The sequence below is a fragment of the Pituophis catenifer genome, unplaced genomic scaffold, assembly GCF_029215685.1.
Source record: "Pituophis catenifer annectens isolate HBS135680 unplaced genomic scaffold, rPitCat1.0.hap2 SCAF_13, whole genome shotgun sequence".
In the NCBI taxonomy this organism is placed as follows: domain Eukaryota; kingdom Metazoa; phylum Chordata; class Lepidosauria; order Squamata; family Colubridae; genus Pituophis; species Pituophis catenifer.
The window spans coordinates 18,756,338-18,772,546 of NW_027256893.1; the positions used below are offsets into that span (position 1 = coordinate 18,756,338).

At 42.6% G+C, this 16,209-nt stretch overlaps 1 protein-coding gene across 1 annotated transcript; it reads left to right on the forward strand.

Annotated features, from left to right (window-relative positions):
• Positions 1-10,314: 10,314 nt before the first annotated feature.
• Positions 10,315-15,642, forward strand: LOC139323612 (histamine H3 receptor-like). The gene is made up of 4 exons (XM_070953036.1): positions 10,315-10,330; positions 10,695-10,958; positions 13,300-13,466; positions 14,761-15,642. The coding sequence occupies exons 1-4, from the start codon at positions 10,315-10,317 to the stop codon at positions 15,640-15,642; spliced, it is 1,329 nt and encodes a 442-aa protein (XP_070809137.1).
• Positions 15,643-16,209: the final 567 nt, after the last annotated feature.

The following is a 16,209-nucleotide window of genomic DNA, read 5'->3' on the forward strand; positions in this document are numbered from 1 at the left end:
CCCACCATTTTCCTATTTACTTTCATATAAAAGTGGCCAAAATTGTGGAAACTTTTTGGGAAAAGTGTATTTTCTAAAACTAGCTAATAACACCACCTTTTGGGGGGAGTTGTAGCATGAAATTATATATCGATGGAAAGATAATTTAATCAAGAATGTGATGCAATAACTCTTATGAAGGATTTGCTATTAGAATAGCAGTTACAGTATAAAGAAGAAAAGTGAAACAAGTAGAAAAAACAAGATATACAAAAATGATCACTATGTCAGTTGAAACTTCGTTGGGTAACCTTTAGCATGAATTATGGCTTTTCAACGTCTTCCCATGGAGTGAACCAAGTCTTTGAGTTCTGCAGCTGTTATAATGTGAAACCAAGATTGAAGGATTGCTTCTATTAACTGGGTTTTATTGCTGGGTCGCTTCTGACTAACAAGTTTCTTTAGTTGGCTCCATAGATTTTCAATTGGGTGAAGGTCTGGGTTCTTCCCAGGCCATTCCAGCAGTGGAATAGGATGATCTTGAAACTCAAAAAAAAAAAAAAAGTGTTATTAGCCATCAAACCTTAAAAATACACTTTTCCCAAAAGGTTTCCACAATTTTGGCCACTGCTGTATTTTGTATCTTATTTTTATTTTATAACCCAATAAAAACATTAAACACATTAGTTGAGTCGTATCCTTGCCTTGGATATTCTGCAGGGGAGAACGGATCCCTCCTGAACGTACATATATGACTTCCCAAAGGAAGAGAACAGTTCACCTCCCGGCTCTGAATATATGCATATAATAAGCACTTCTCAAACCTCCACAGAGGCGATGGAGAGAACTCCTGGCATCTAAACCACAATGAAGATATCTGCTGTTTCTCTCTTTCTTCCCACTCCAAGATATGTTTGGCAAAAGAGCCCTGTGACTCAGCCTCCCTCTTTCCGTGGTCCTGTTGTGATGAAGCTAGCCTTCCCCAGGAAAATGTGTGCGCTATGTAGATGTTATACTTCCCACATGGTGGGCTGGCTCGGGTGAGTAAATTTACACTGGCAACTCAAGAAGGCTTTGTGGAAAAAGCCCCCAGACTGTTCTGCCCCAGCTCCGGATTCCCAAGGATTGTGACACACACCAATGGTCCTTATCAAAGTTATAATGTACCAAGAATAAACAAAGTCCGGCAAAGGTTGGCAACCAGCCCAGAAAACAAGATACGATAAGACACTCACTCTCCAAAATGCTCTGTAATAATTACACGTTGTTTCCAGCACGAAATTACTAACTGCGTGCGACTTAAATAGTCTAAGGGAGTGGCTAATTATCCTCAAACCTTACTCTTGAGGAGACCTCCTCCTCCTGAGTAGCCACTCCTGCCTTTTGGCAGCCCTGCGTGCTCGAGCATTGAGGAGAGGTTCCTCCACTTGGCTCTCTCCACTTGAAGGAGCCTCTGGAGGTTCTGAAGGCCCTGGCTGAGTCTCTGCCTCTGGCACCACATCCTCTTCAGCCTCCTCGCTGTCCGACGTGAGCACCGGCTGCGCAGGCTGCTGGCGTGACTCCACACCAGCCTCCTCCTCGTCGGGTATGTGTGTCCCAGATGAATAGGACAAATTAGCCATGCCTAACACCCAGAGGTGGTATTCAGCCGGTTCGCTGTGATCGCGGTTGGGCCTGCCTACCCGCCCCGGCTCCAAGTCATGCTATTTAGGCACATTTTCGAGGCCGGGCGCATGCGTAGAAGGTGTGCGAGTGAGCAAAGCACATGCGTGGAAGGCTGGGTGCATGTGCGGACAGCATGCATGAAGTGAGAGTGTGCATGCACGGCGAACCGGTGCTAAAGGTACGGTATTTTTCAGAGTATTAGACGCACCGGAGTATAAGACTCAGCTTAGTTTTTGGAGAGGAAAATAGGGTGGGGGGGAATCTGCCTACCAGGTATTCATCTGGCTAGTGTCCTTAGTCTGGTTAGCTTCAGCACATTAGTTTGCTGGGGTTTTTTATCCCCTGCTTGGGGATAAAAAAACAGCTTCTAAGGCACAGCTGAGAGGAAGCAGCAATGAGAAAAGCAGGCAAAGCACGGGGGAGATCGGTTCACTCTGCTAGCGCCTAGTTAGGGCTGAAAAAAAAGCTAAAGAACAGCTGAGAGTCAGAGCAAAGCATGGAGATTGTTCACTCGCTAGCGCCTCATTAAAGCACAGCAGAGAGTCGAGGGAGCAAGCAAAGCTGGGAAGATGCTTCGCTCGCTAGTGCCTCATTAGCGCTTCATTAGGGCTGAAAGAAAGCTCCGAAAAAGCTACATTCGGAGTATAAGACACACCCAAATTTTCAGCCTCTTTTTTGGGGGGGGAAAGGTGCGTCTTATACTCCGAAAAATACGGTAAGTGAAACCCACCCCTGCTAACACCCCATGTCTTCAGCAGAGTTTGAGCAGGCCTGATTCCACACAGATGCAGATCCAATTTAGAGTCTAATAGTGTATAAACCCCCGTGGGATAGGAAGCAAAACTGTACGATACGTCTGTCTGATTGGCAGAGCTGTATGAAAAGAAAGCAGACGAAGAGGACATGCGAATCAGGCTATAGGCGCAATTATGTCAATTGTTCGTTGCCCAAGAAGCAGGAAATGAAGGGTCACATTTCCATGGAGACTCAAATATTGTGGACCGCGAGGAGACAAACGGGGGCATTTTCATCAAAAGGCATTGCAACAGTTCAGAACAAATGTATGTAAAACAACACTCATACACGCCCATTCTATACAGCATTTAACTACCAAGAAATTACAAAGAATGGAAGCATTCAAGGTTGAAAGCATAAAACCGGTGAGAAATGATGCCTGTACACAAATATTCTGGGCAGTCAACAACAGTGAAACAAATGAAGTGAGAGTCCCTGAATATGCATGAGAAGAGAAGAGAAGAGAAGAGAAGAGAAGAGAAGAGAAGAGAAGAGAAGAGAAGAGAAGAGAAGAGAAGAGAAGAGAAGAGAAGAGAAGAGAAGAGAGTAGGGTAAGGTAGGGTAGGGTAGGGTAGGGTAGGGTAGGGTAGGGTAGGGTAAGGTAAGGTAAGGTAAGGTAGGGTAGGCTAGAACAGAACAGAACAGAACAGAACAGAACAGAACAGAACAGAACAGAACAGAACAGAACAGAACAGAATCATAGAGTGGAGTGGAGTGGAGTGGAGTGGAATAGAATAGAATAGAATAGAATAGAATGGAATGGAATGGAATGGAATGGAATGGAATGGAATGGAATGGAGTGGAGTGGAGTGGAGTGGAGTGGAGTGGAGTGGAGTGGAGTGGAGTGGAATGGAATGGAATGGAATGGAATGGAGTGGAGTGGAGTAGAGTAGAGTAGAGTAGAGTAGAGTAGAGTAGAGTAGAGTAGAGTAGAGTAGAATAGAATAGAATAGAATAGAATAGAATAGAATAGAATAGAATAGAATAGAACAGAACAGAACAGAATAGAATAGAATAGAATAGAACTTTATTGTCACTTTAAATGTACACTAATCAGCATACATTAAAATGAAATGTTGCATATGCATGCATGCACCCACTCACCCATGCGGCCCAGGGCCACAGACTGGGGATTGACCCCCTGCTATAGGTAACCCAGATGGACATAGGGCCATTTTAAGTTCCAAAGGAAAGATGAACATTGTGTAGCTGTATCATGCTGCCAAAAAAACTCAATATATTTCCATCCATGTAATGCTAGAAAGATGAAGAGAGAAGCATTACCTAACAATAAAAACGGATATTAGATAATGTTGCATTTGCGTTCCATTGTTCCAGTTAATAATTAACTTGCCCTGCTCTCTCATTTCAGTTCAATAGCTCCTACCAGTTGATTGCCACCTTCCAAAAAAGCTGTCTCGGATTCACTCAATTTTCCATCCCACCATCACAAAAAATAACAGGTTGCGTCTTTCTATTGTGGGTTCTTGCAATACAGCCGTGTGTACTTAGATTGGCCGGAATTGAGACCTCCCTTTGATATTTATTGCAAGCTTTTGGGACAAAGGATCACATTTCATAAATAATAATAACAATAATAATATTTTAAAACTGCTCTTTAAAAGAAGCAATCAGTAGAATAAAGGACCTCAAGTAGAAAACAGAAAATTGAAAAGTTACCCAGATGAAATTATTCCATTATCATCGTTGGCACTCTTTCCCTGTTTTTCAAACACATAAAAAGGTTCATTGAACATTGTTCACACATCATGCTAAACCACAAAACGGTCTGCTTGTTTCTGGATGCTGTGAATCTGGCCACTTTTATTTGGTAAACTACCATTGATGGGGACAAGTGGCTAAGTTGCTGAGCTTGTCGATCGAAAGGTCGGCAGTTCAGCGGTTCAAATCCCTGGTGCCGCGTAACGGAGTGAGCTCCCGTTACTTGTTCCAGCTTCTGCCAACCTAGCAGTTCGAAAGCACGTAAAAAATGCAAGTAGAAAAATAGGGACCACCTTTAGTGGGGAGGTAGCAGCGTTCCGTGCGCCTTTGGCGTTTAGTCATGCTGGCCACATGACCACGGAGACGTCTTCGGACAGCGCTGGCTCTTCGGCTTTGAAACGGAGATGAGCACCGCCCCCTAGAGTCGGGAACAACTAGCACACATGTGCAAGAGGAATCTTTATCTTTACCTTACCATTGATAGTTCTGTGCGATACGAAAACCTAGCCAATTGTGATTGTTTAATAAACCAGAGTCAGACAAAGCCGATCTTAGTAGAATGTGTGATGAGTTTGTGTGAATTTCCTAACAGGTTTTGGGAACAATAACCACCTGTTTTGGGAATAAAAACTGAATCTATACTCTGAATCTATTTTGGTTGTTCTTAGGAGCCAATCTCCCACTTGTCTTTTTTTTTTTTTCCTGCTTCCTTCCTTTCTCCCAATTACTAGTCAGGTTTGAATTTTACTTCTACCGAAGTTGCATCAAACATATATGCTAGGTTATATTTTATTCAGCAAAATAGTTTCTTTAAATCTTTTATCCAGTCATTTCTTTTCATGCTTTATTCATCCCCTCTGCTCACCCACACTTTGAATATATGCCTATACTTCTCTTTCCTTGCTTTTTTTGTAAAAAAATATGGACAGATATATGGGTGGGAGATGAAAGCTTTACGGTATCTTTTTTGCTCATTTCATTCAGCTCAACAAAGAGGTGAGTCATTTCTCAAGGTGATCCTTAATTATTCATTTTAATTTGATCACCAAACTTGCCCCAATTTCATACAGATAAGTCTCGACAAGCAAACACAACGGCTAAGCAAGATGGTTAAGTGAATTGTGCCCAAATTTATTACTGTTGTGCCATAGGATAGGATAGGATAGGATAGGATAGGATAGGATAGGATAGGATAGGATAGGATAGGATAGGATAGGATAGGATAGGACAGGACAGGACAGGACAGGACAGGACAGGACAGGATTTTTTATTGGCCAAGTGTGATTGGACACACAAGGAATTTGTCTTGGTGCATATGCTCTCAGTGTACATAAAAGACAAGATATGTTCATCAAGAATCATAAGGTACAACACTTAATGATAGTCATAGGGTACAAATAAGCAATCAGGAAACAATATTGATATAAATCATAAGGATATAAGCAACAAAGTTACAGTCATACCATCATAAGTGGAAGGAGTTTGGTGGTGGGAACAATGAGGAGATTAATGCTTTACAGCCCTCTCTACAGAGTCAGTATCTGGGTCCTCATTTAACTGACTTCAGAAGGAAGGAAGGCTGAGTCAACCTTGAGCCAGTCACGATCGAACTCCTGGCAGTGAGCAGAGTTAGCCTTCAATAGTAATAGCACTTAGACTTATATACCGCTTCACAGTGCTTTACAGCCCTCTCTAAGCAGTTTATAGTGTCAGCATATTTCGCCCAACAATCTGGGTCCTCATTTTACCCACCTCAGAAGAATGGAAGGCTGAATCAACCTTGAGCCACTCAGGATCGAACTCCTGGCAGTGAGCAGAATTAACCTGCAATAGCCATAGCGCTTAGACTTATATACCACTTCATAGTGCTTTGCAGCCCTCTCTAAGCAGTTTTCAGCCTATTACCCTCAACAATCTGGGTCCTCATTTTACCCACCTCAGAAGGATGGAAAGTTGAATCAATCACTACGATTAAATGAATCGCACTGTTATTAAGCAAATTGGCTTTCCCCATTGACTTTCCTTGTTGGAGACCGGCTGGATGACTATGGGCCAGTCACTTTCTCTCAGCCCTGGGATTCACTTAACAACCGTCTCGCTTAGCAACATACATTTTAGGGCTCAATTGTGTTCATAGGTTGTGGTCCCTGTACTCTCATATCCAGGCATCAACCCGGTTCTTATCCTGCTTAGCCTTTTGATGATCAAAAGAGCCAAGGTGGTGCAGTGGTTAGAGTGCATCACTGCAGGCTACTTCAGCTGACTGCTAGGTGCAGTTCGACAGTTCAAATCTCACCGGCTCAAGGTTGACTCAGCATGCCATTCTTCCAAGGTGAGTAAATAGGCTGACTTTGTAAACCGCTTAGAGAGGGTTGTAAAGCACTGTAAAGTGGTATATAAGTCTAAGTGCTATTGCTATTGCTATCAACCAAGCTCGGCCGCGGGTTTGCTAAAAGCTACCAGTTCAAATAACCATACAGCTCACACACGCACTGCAGCAGAATTCTTAAACCAAGACTGATGTGAAATGCTTGAAATATTTATACATATATAAAAAAGAATAAAGCAGAAACTGTCTTGTTCTAGTGAACATTTAAACACATCTTTGAAAAGTGCTCCTTACTTTTCCAATTCCTTTAATAATTTGACAAATAGGAATTCATCCACGTCAATACATTTTGTTCTGCTAGCAAAGTAGTAATTAATCCCAAGTGCTCAAGAAAAATTAGAAAGCACATCATTCGTGCTTGAAAGGAAGAGATATAGATATATATTTTCAGGCTGTTGATTTCAAGCAATTAGATGTTTTAAGAAAATGAAATGTTCAAGAGCAGAGAGGTTAAGTTTCTCTAGGGAGAAATGTGATTCATGTGAAGTTTAGGAGATTCATTGCAAGAAGTCCTCACATCAGTCAAAACCTCTTTTAGCGATTTTGTAATTATCTCTATCTTATATATAGCAGCAAGGATGCCCTTAACCCTTTCCCTCTCTGTAAGAAACCTCAACTGAAGAAGAAAAAACATTTGGGCAAAGTAAGGAGCACAATATGGGGGGGGGGGGCAGAAATTACATTTATTGCAATGATCACTGGGAGTGTCATGGTAGCCTAGAGGTGGAGCTCTTGCCTCACAATCCGGAGGCTGTGAGTTCAATCCTAGGTAGGGACAGACATTTCTCTCTCTGGGCACTAAGAGAAAATATCTGCTGTGAACTCCACATAGGTGTCAGGAAGGGCATCCGGCCAGTAAATGCTCAAGCTCCATTCAGTCACCCTGACTCTACCCTGATAAAAGGGATTACAGCATCTTTAAAAGAAAAAATAATTCAATGATCACTGGATACCTGCTTGACAGTCCAACCCCCTGCTTAGGCAGGAAACCCTACACCACTTCAGACAAATGGTTATCCAACATCTTCTTAAAAACTTCCAGTGTTGGAGCATTCACAACTTCTGGAGGCAATTTGTTCTACTGATAAATTGTTCTAACTGTCAGGAAATGTCTCCTTAGTTCCAAGTTGCTTCTCTCCTTGATTAGTTTTCACCCATTGCTTCTTGTCCTGCCCTCAGGTGCTTTGGAGAATAGCTTGACTCCCTTTTCTTTGTGGCAGCCCCTGAGATATTGGAAGACTGCTATCATGTCTCCCCTGGTCCTTCTTTTCATTAAATTAGACCTACCCAGTTCCTGCAACCGTTCTTCATATGTTTTGGCTTCCAGTCCCCTAATCATCTTACTTTCCCACTCAAATTTCCCACTCAAATGCATGGATTGTTTTTACCTGTCACCTTTTTTTACGTGCAGCCTCCAAGAAAACAGAAGAAACGTATTCGTTGACAGGAAACTAATCCAGACATACACAACGTTGAAGTTCTTTAGAACTTTGCTCAAAAGTTCTGAGCTCGCATGGTTCGATTTCTTCTGAACCCACCATTAATTGGACAGACAGTTTTATTTTGGCTCCAAGTTCGCTAGAATTGATTTATATGGGAGTCAGCAGAAGAAGTTGTAGAAAAAATGCTTTTAAAAGTTAAAAAGAAAAAAGCCTCTGATGATCGTGTGGCTCAGCTGGGTGGGCGGGGGGTGCAGGGATTTTTGCTACCGGTTCTCCGAACCACCTGCCGCCATCACTACCGGATCGGGTGATCCGGTCCGAACCGGGAACATTTCACCCCTGGCTTGCTCCCTTTTAACATACAAGGGGCTTGCTGTGTTATTGTTGGTGTGTGCGCTCTTGGTGGTGCTTGGAATGTTGTTTACTGCTTGATTGTTGGTCTAGTATTAATCTTGGTTTTAATCTCTGCTTGTCTGGTGGTAACTTTCAGGATTTTTTTTCCCCAGAAAGGGAGGACTCAGTGACTTGATGGAGTAAAATATCCAGGCTATAATTAATTCCACTTGCCAATATTTCTCATTCCCAAGGCATCTGTTTGCAGTCTTTTTTTTTTTTTTTAAAGCATGCAATTCAGTCATCTGTCACTCAGGTTTACACTTTACTGGTGGGGGTGGGGGAGGATGGGGAGCAAAAGAAATGTCCTCCCTTCCAGTCAAAGAGTTTTCTAGAAATGACAGGAGCAGCCGAGATGCCAGAACTACAAAAAATAAACCCACTTGGGAGCGAAAGATTAATTTATCACACGCCGTCCAAAGAAGGCAGATAGGAAATGAGTGTGATAGATTTTCTCCAGCCATTTAATTAAATTTAGACGCTACTAATAAAAGCGTGTTATTTCTCCGGTTGATAAAGCCTTGGATACAATCCTTTCAGGAACCTGAAACAAAGCTCCTTCCAAAGTCTATGGGCCTTCTTTGCTCTTGGGAAGAACCAACTCAGGAATATTTAAATGGCTAGTAGCAGTGGTGGGTTTCAAAAAAAAAAATTGCTACCGGTTCTGTGGGTGTGGCTTGGTGGGAGTGGCAGGGGAAGGATACTGTAAAATCTCCATTCCCTCCCCAATCCAGGGGAAGGTTACTGCAAAATCCCCATTACCTCCCGATCAGTTGGGACTTGGGAGGCAGAGAATAGATGGGGGCAGGGCCAGTCTGAATTTTTACTACCAGTTCTCCGAACTACTCAAAATTTCCACTACCGGTTCTCCAGAATTGGTCAGAACTTGCTGAAAACCCAGCTCTGGCTAGTAGGGTAGAATCTTCCAGAAACACTTCTATAGGAGATCACTTGCTTTGGAAAAGATGCTACAGAAATCGTTGCGTTTTGCAAGGTGATGGGTAAACATCATTGGTATTCTGTGTGAGATGAGTCAATATAACTTTATTTTATAAATAAAGCACTGAAGCTGAAAGGAAGACAACAATGGGATGTTATTCCATTCAAGAAAGCACTCACCAATTGGCTACATAAACTGCTGATGATTTATATTACTTAAATTGCTTCACAGGATGAATGTGAAGGAAAGTGGGAGATTGGTTTCGAATATAATGGAATGGAATAAAAGAATAGAATAGAATAGAATAGAATAGAATAGAATAGAATAGAATAGAATAGAATAGAATAGAATAGAATAGAATAGAATAGAATAGAAATTCTTTATTGGCCAAATATGATTGGACACACATGGAATTTGTCTCCGGTACATAAGCTCTCAGTGTACATGCAAACCACAAGTGATAAATCATGATCATAATCATAAAATACCATCATCATGCTGAGCTTAAAACGACAGAACAGCCTACTAAATAACATTATTTCGGGGTCTATTTGAACATTTTTTTTAAATGAAATATGTGGACTTGAACCTAACTGGGGAACAAAACTAAATCCCTGATTAAAAATGCATTTGAACCCAGACGCCTCCAAATCTATTGGTCATTTAGCCAGATGGATTAGTTTGAAATGAACTGCTTTGAAATGCCTGTGGATTTCATTGCAGTTCACATTGCCAGCCTTTTCTTCCCTCCTTCCCCCCCCCTCCCCTCAATAACACATGCCTGCGCATGCACACACAAAAGCTCACACACAACCCTCCTACCCAAACTTGTTTGAAACAGAAAAGGAATACAACTGGCAGTACTTTAACAGAATCCAGGGAGTTGATTCTCCCTGCTTTGCAACGTCTTTGCCCAATAAGGCAGCTATGGGGACCGCAGAAAAGGACAGAAAACTCTGAAAAAAGACATCAGCTTGAGCACCCAAAGAATGGAACACCAAGCTGGTAATTTGGTCTCCCCTTTTCTCCTCCTCTCCGTGGAAGTCTTTCCTGCAAGAAGCAACGGTTATTATCTGCCTTGCCTTTGTGTGTGTTTCTTTCTTTCTTTCTGATGCTCCCTTTTATTCTCTCTTTTGTCCCTTCTGCTAAATTTCTGTCCTCTGCTTCTAGGAACCAATCCAATTTATATGCTCCGGCAGCCTACAGCTTCCCCTTTTCTCCAACGGTTGATATCTCATGCTTAGGAATGAATCTCTCCATGAATAACCAGAGTAATAACAACTATCAGACTTTCCAGCCTGTTGTTTATAGTCACAGTAGTACAACAACAACAACAACGCTAATCCGTTTTTGTCTCTTCACCTTTCAGCTATGTCTGAGGGAACTCAAGTGGCACTGAATTTGTCTACCTGCCTGGGCAACGGATGTGTGACTGCTGCAGAACATCGTTTTCAGCACCATGGACAGTTCTCAGCACCTGTCACTGTCTTGTTGGCAATACTCATGGGATTCCTAGCGTTGGTCACCGTCTTGGGCAACGCATTGGTCATCTTGGCATTTGTGGTGGACAAAAGCCTACGGACCCAAGGGAACTTCTTCTTCCTGAACTTGGCCCTGGCAGATTTTTTAGTGGGTGAGTGAAGCTTCTGGGAAATGAGTCAAGCCAGGGGAAAGTCAAAGATGGGAGGGGGATCTGGTGGAGGTTTGGTTGGTTTCTCTCTGAGAGCTCAAAACACCACTGAGGGCAAGGAAAGGGGTCTTCTTTCATCGTATCCCAAGAGCAAGCACTGTGTGATTGAACTGAGTAATAAGTAGAGTTCACGCTTCTTGGTGTTTACTTAACCATTTGGCTGTTGACTAAGCTATAATAGAAATAGAAATAGCATTTAGGTTTATGTACTGCCCCATAGCACTTTATAGCACTCTCTGGGAAGTTTACAAAATCAAAGCATTATTTGCATATTGCCCCCAAACAATCCAGCTCCTCATTTTATCAACCTTGGAAGGATGGAAGGTTGAGTCAACTTTGAGCACTGTCAGGATTGAACTCCAGGCTGCAGGCAGAGTTTGCCTGCAGTACTGCACTTAAACTGGGCCACCAGTTTGCAGTGGTTGGGATGGGCTGGGCTGGGTTTAGATAGGGTTCCAAACCAAACCCCAAATTGTGACGGGTTTTTGAAATGAGCAGAACTAATTTAGCAGAAACATGATCCAAAACTCTCAATGGGAATGATAAAGATGACATGGGTTTGTTGTGATGATACTTTGCATTGATCCAATATGTTTAATCCAGTGATGAAATTCATTTTTTTTTACTACGGGTTCTGTGGGCGTGGCTTGGTGGGCGTGGTGTGGCTTGGTGGGCATGGCAGGGGAAGGATGTTGCAAATTCTCTATTCCCTCCCCACTCCTGGGGGAAGGATGTTGCAAATTCTCCATTCCCACCCCATTCTGGGACCAGCCAGAGGTGGTATTTGCCGGTTCTCCGAACTAATCAAAATTTCCGCTACTGGTTCTCCAGAACCTGTCAGAACCTGCAGGATTTCATCCCTGGTTTAACCTGATTGTTGAATTAACCCATTTGTGGATTTACATAATACAATGAACTGTAAACCAAGGGGAAAAAATGAACCGGGTTTACGCAGCGCATTAAATCACAAAATAAATTAATCAAGCTTCCCACTACATCAAACTTAACAAGCTGTGTGGATGCAGCCCCTGGGTTTGGGATTTGATTAAATGTATTGTGTGTACAAAACTCCTGCGGAAGAAGTCAGATCCGTGCAAGTGGCCTTGTGTTCTTCAGAGGAAAGTCTCAGTATACGTAAAAATACTGTGTAAAAATGAATAAATGTGGCAGGGAGGCAAAATCAAAGATTGAAACCACATGGGCTTGGAATACAAAGAATAACTGCAGTGAAGACAATGTGTAGTTCTATTGACATGGCAACTGCAGAGTTTAATCACTTTTTGGTTCAGTTTGTATTCAATTTTTTAAAAAGGAATTTACTTCACAGGGATAGTATGTGCACAAAGAAAAGGAAAAAAAGCATTGTTGCTCATGGGCTATAAATGAGAATTTAGTCAATATCATATGGCAAACTCCTGGTTTAGAGGTACAATGGCATTAATTTTTCTGCCTCTCAGTAAGGACTGAAAGGTGGCTTCTCATGTGGAAAGTAAAGTGGAGAAGGGGTCAGTTACAATTCCCAACTGCTCTCCGGTATCCCTTTGAACCCAGAGTCCCCAAACTAGGCAGGCAGAATTTATTTACATTTGAAAGGAGGAATTTAAGAGGGAGAATTTGTTCATTAAACCCGAGACTGAAAATATCCATTGCATCTCTTGAAAACCTGGATTGCTTGCCTTTGGCTGGGAGGTTTCAGGCCACCCTTATTAACATTTAAAATCAGGAAGAAAGAGAGGGAGGGAGGGAGGAAGGGAAGGAGGGAGGGAGGGAGGGAGGAGGGAAGGAAGGAAGGAAGGAAGGAAGGAAGGAAGGAAGGAAGGAAGGAAGGAAGGAAGGAAGGAGAAGGGAGGGAGGGAGGAAGGAAGGAAGGAAAGGGAAGGAGGGAGGGAGGAAGGAAGCAAAAGGAGAAGGGAAGGAGGAAGAGAAGGGAGAGAGGGAGGAAGGAAAGAAGGAGAAGGGAGGGAGGAAGGAAGGAAAGGGAAGGAGGGAGGGAAGTAGGGAGGAAAGAAGGAAAAGGAGAAGGGAAGGAGGAAAAGAAGAACTCTAGTTGGTTTTCCCACACATTGCAGGAGGGTTGAATTGTATAATCTCTGCATTCCTTTTCAAGTCTTCATTTCTATGAAATCATGCCTGATTTCCATGTGACTGGACCATTTGAAATGTCCAGTGTGTGAAAGGTTGAGGGTGTGTGGGGGGGGGGAATCACTGCTTGTCGTTAAAAGTTGCCTACAATTTGGCCTCCGCTTTATGGCTGTCTCCGCAACCTTGTTTCCTTTGCTCCCAGGTGGATTTTGTATTCCCCTTTACATCCCATATATCCTGACCGATGAATGGAAATTTGGGAAAGGCCTGTGTAAGCTCTGGTTGGTGGTCGATTACCTAGTCTGCACCGCTTCTGGCTTCAACATTGTCTTGATCAGTTTTGACCGATTCATCTCCGTAACGAGGGCGGTAAGAAACGTTGCTTTCCATGGGGCTTCTGATTATCTCCAGCCAGGGGCATCTTCTCAGAATTCAAGGGACACCTGTGTGAACTTTAGGCAGGTGACACAAAGCCACACATTCTGCTGGGCAAGCCACCAATTGCAACTAAGTAAGTCAACGGCTATGAAATTTAAGGCACACCCAAGTGATTGTGATTGCACAGAGTCTCAGTTAGCTAATTGATGGCTTCCAGATGTTTAGAAAACACTGCCGTGAATTACAACTAGCCACCACTATTTCTGCCTTAGCAGATGTTCAGTCTCCCAACGTTTTCTGACTCATTCTCTTTCTGACATCATCAGACAGTTGTTCTCCTGCATGTGACCAAAGACATAGCAATCACTGTCTTTTCCTTCTTTGAAGCATCAAACAATATTCTGAAACCTCAATACCAATTTTAGGAGGACCAATCCATTCTGGCTGGAAAATTCTGGGAGTTGAAGTCCACAAGTCTTAAAGTTGCCAAGCTTGGACATCCCTAGTCAAAACTTTCCTCAATGTCACACTAAAAGAAAACATTAAACCTGTTCATAGGTGAAGCTTATGGTATCTACTTAACAATGGCTTTTTAAATCCACTCCAACTCCATACATACATGCAACACATTCAGCATAAGAAGCATAGCATCGTCTCAAAAACTGCAGTTAAGATGTCAACAGGCAGACCACATGCTGTTGATATTCACACATCACACTAAAGGCATGATGTGGGTTTCTTGGCTCAACTTCCTAAATTGTGGAGAACTACAGCTATATAAAGCTTGGTTTTAGTGTAGCGTGTGATGAAAACAATGGTAACTGTGCTTTATTCAACACATGTGGTAAAGCAAAGCATAGCTTGGTATACACTATATGAACCAGATTTACAATTTAGCATGATAATCCAAGTCAATAGAAGGTTTAACTGTGAAAGTCCAAGAATGAAAATCTGTGGTTGGCCATCAACCATGGAAACAGTTGTTCCTTAAGAATTTTCCATCTGCTAAACAAGATTTTCATAATAATCAGATTTCCACCTGTTGTAGATGACTAAGCTGAGCCAGAGGGAGGGGTCAAACGTGTCATAAATCTCAAGTCCCTTCACGCCCACAAGAAATCTAAGTCTACCTTGAATTCTGTTGACTCTCATCTACTGCCAATTTGACTTGACAGTTAGTAGTTCAGATACTTGTAGAGAGCTTTAGCATACAATCAACCGATATATTCATTTGAACTGCTTGGGCTCCTGTTTTCCTGGGCTTGACGTCTACTTTTTCTTCTAGGTGAGCTACAGAGTTCAGAAAGGGATGACCAAAAGCACGGTGGTGAAGATGGTTACGGTGTGGATTGCAGCATTTCTCCTTTATGGTCCAGCCATTATCAGCTGGGAGTACATAGCCCAGCAGACCATCATCCCTAAGAACAAGTGTTATGCCGAATTCCACTACAACTGGTACTTCCTCATGATTGCCTCCACCATTGAGTTCTTCACACCATTCATCAGTGTCACCTACTTCAACTTAAGTATCTATTTCAACATTCGCAAGCGGACGTCGGTCGGAAGCGAGAGCTCCTCAGCAGCCCCAAAGAACTGTGGACTTCTTTGCTGCGGGAAGAAACGAGACCACGTCGTAGTTTTCACAAAAAGAGAGGACGAGAGGAACGAAAAGGTGAGAAGCTTCACCCCTAGCAAGCCTGCGGTGGGGAGTCTCGGCATCCATCACCTCCAGACTCACTCAGTAGAGTTTAACATCCATCAAGATTTTCCACCTTGGAAGGTAGACATTCAAACCGAATCACCATGGGGCGGTGTCTACAAAGCTCTAGAGAACATATCCGGCCCCACGGGGAAAGCAGAGGTGGCCAATACTGCAGCTAGCCGGTTTCGGCTTTCCCGTGATAAGAAAATAGCCAAATCTTTAGCCATTGTTGTCTGCATCTTTGCTGTATGTTGGGCACCCTACACCCTTCTAATGATCATCAGAGCTGGTTGTCATGGGAGATGCATCCACCATGATCTCTATGAAGTATCATTTTGGCTACTGTGGTTGAATTCAGCTATTAATCCCGTATTATATCCTTTGTGCCACATCAGTTTCAGAAAAGCCTTTTTGAAATTGCTCTGTCCGGCCAAGGCAAAAATCCACCCTAATATTTTTACGTGAGAGGGAACACTGAAGAGACGCTTCTGCTTAGGTACCTTTCACATAGAACCACTGAGCGTGAACGTATCCTCCGAGTAGGAAAGGCAAATTCAAATGTTCGATCCCGAGAGATCGACTTCTACATCTTTTTGGGCAAAAATGAAAAGAATGGAGAAAGCTCAACCTTGGGTTTCAGAAAACGCAAGAAATTTACACTGCTTTGCGGTGCTTATGTCTGCAAATGAGGACTAATTTATTCTCCGGTACCTAAGCTCAGCACGCTTTGTAAATTCCCAACCGAGTCCTCATTCGTAAGAAATAATGTAATTCTGATATAAAGCAATTTAACCAGAGGACATTGTACACTTGTGTTGAAGTATCTGCAAATTAAAAAAAAAAAAAAAGGCAGTTTCTTTTTGCATGTAAGGGTTTTGTACTGATGTGGAATTTTTTTTTTTTAAGAATTACTTGTCCACTTTATATTGCAGAAAACACAGTGCAATGGAGCATCTTTTGATAGAAGTTCTAGTCCAGTGATGGCTAACCTTTTTGCTGTCACATGCCAAAAGTGGGGGGAGCGCGTGGGGG

Bases quoted from the DNA above. Each gene is read 5' to 3' on its own strand.
- LOC139323612 (XM_070953036.1), top strand. The intron at 10,959-13,299 runs GTGAGTGAAGCT...CTTTGCTCCCAG, and splicing joins CCTGGCAGATTTTTTAGTGG to GTGGATTTTGTATTCCCCTT. The intron at 13,467-14,760 runs GTAAGAAACGTT...TTTTTCTTCTAG, and splicing joins TCATCTCCGTAACGAGGGCG to GTGAGCTACAGAGTTCAGAA.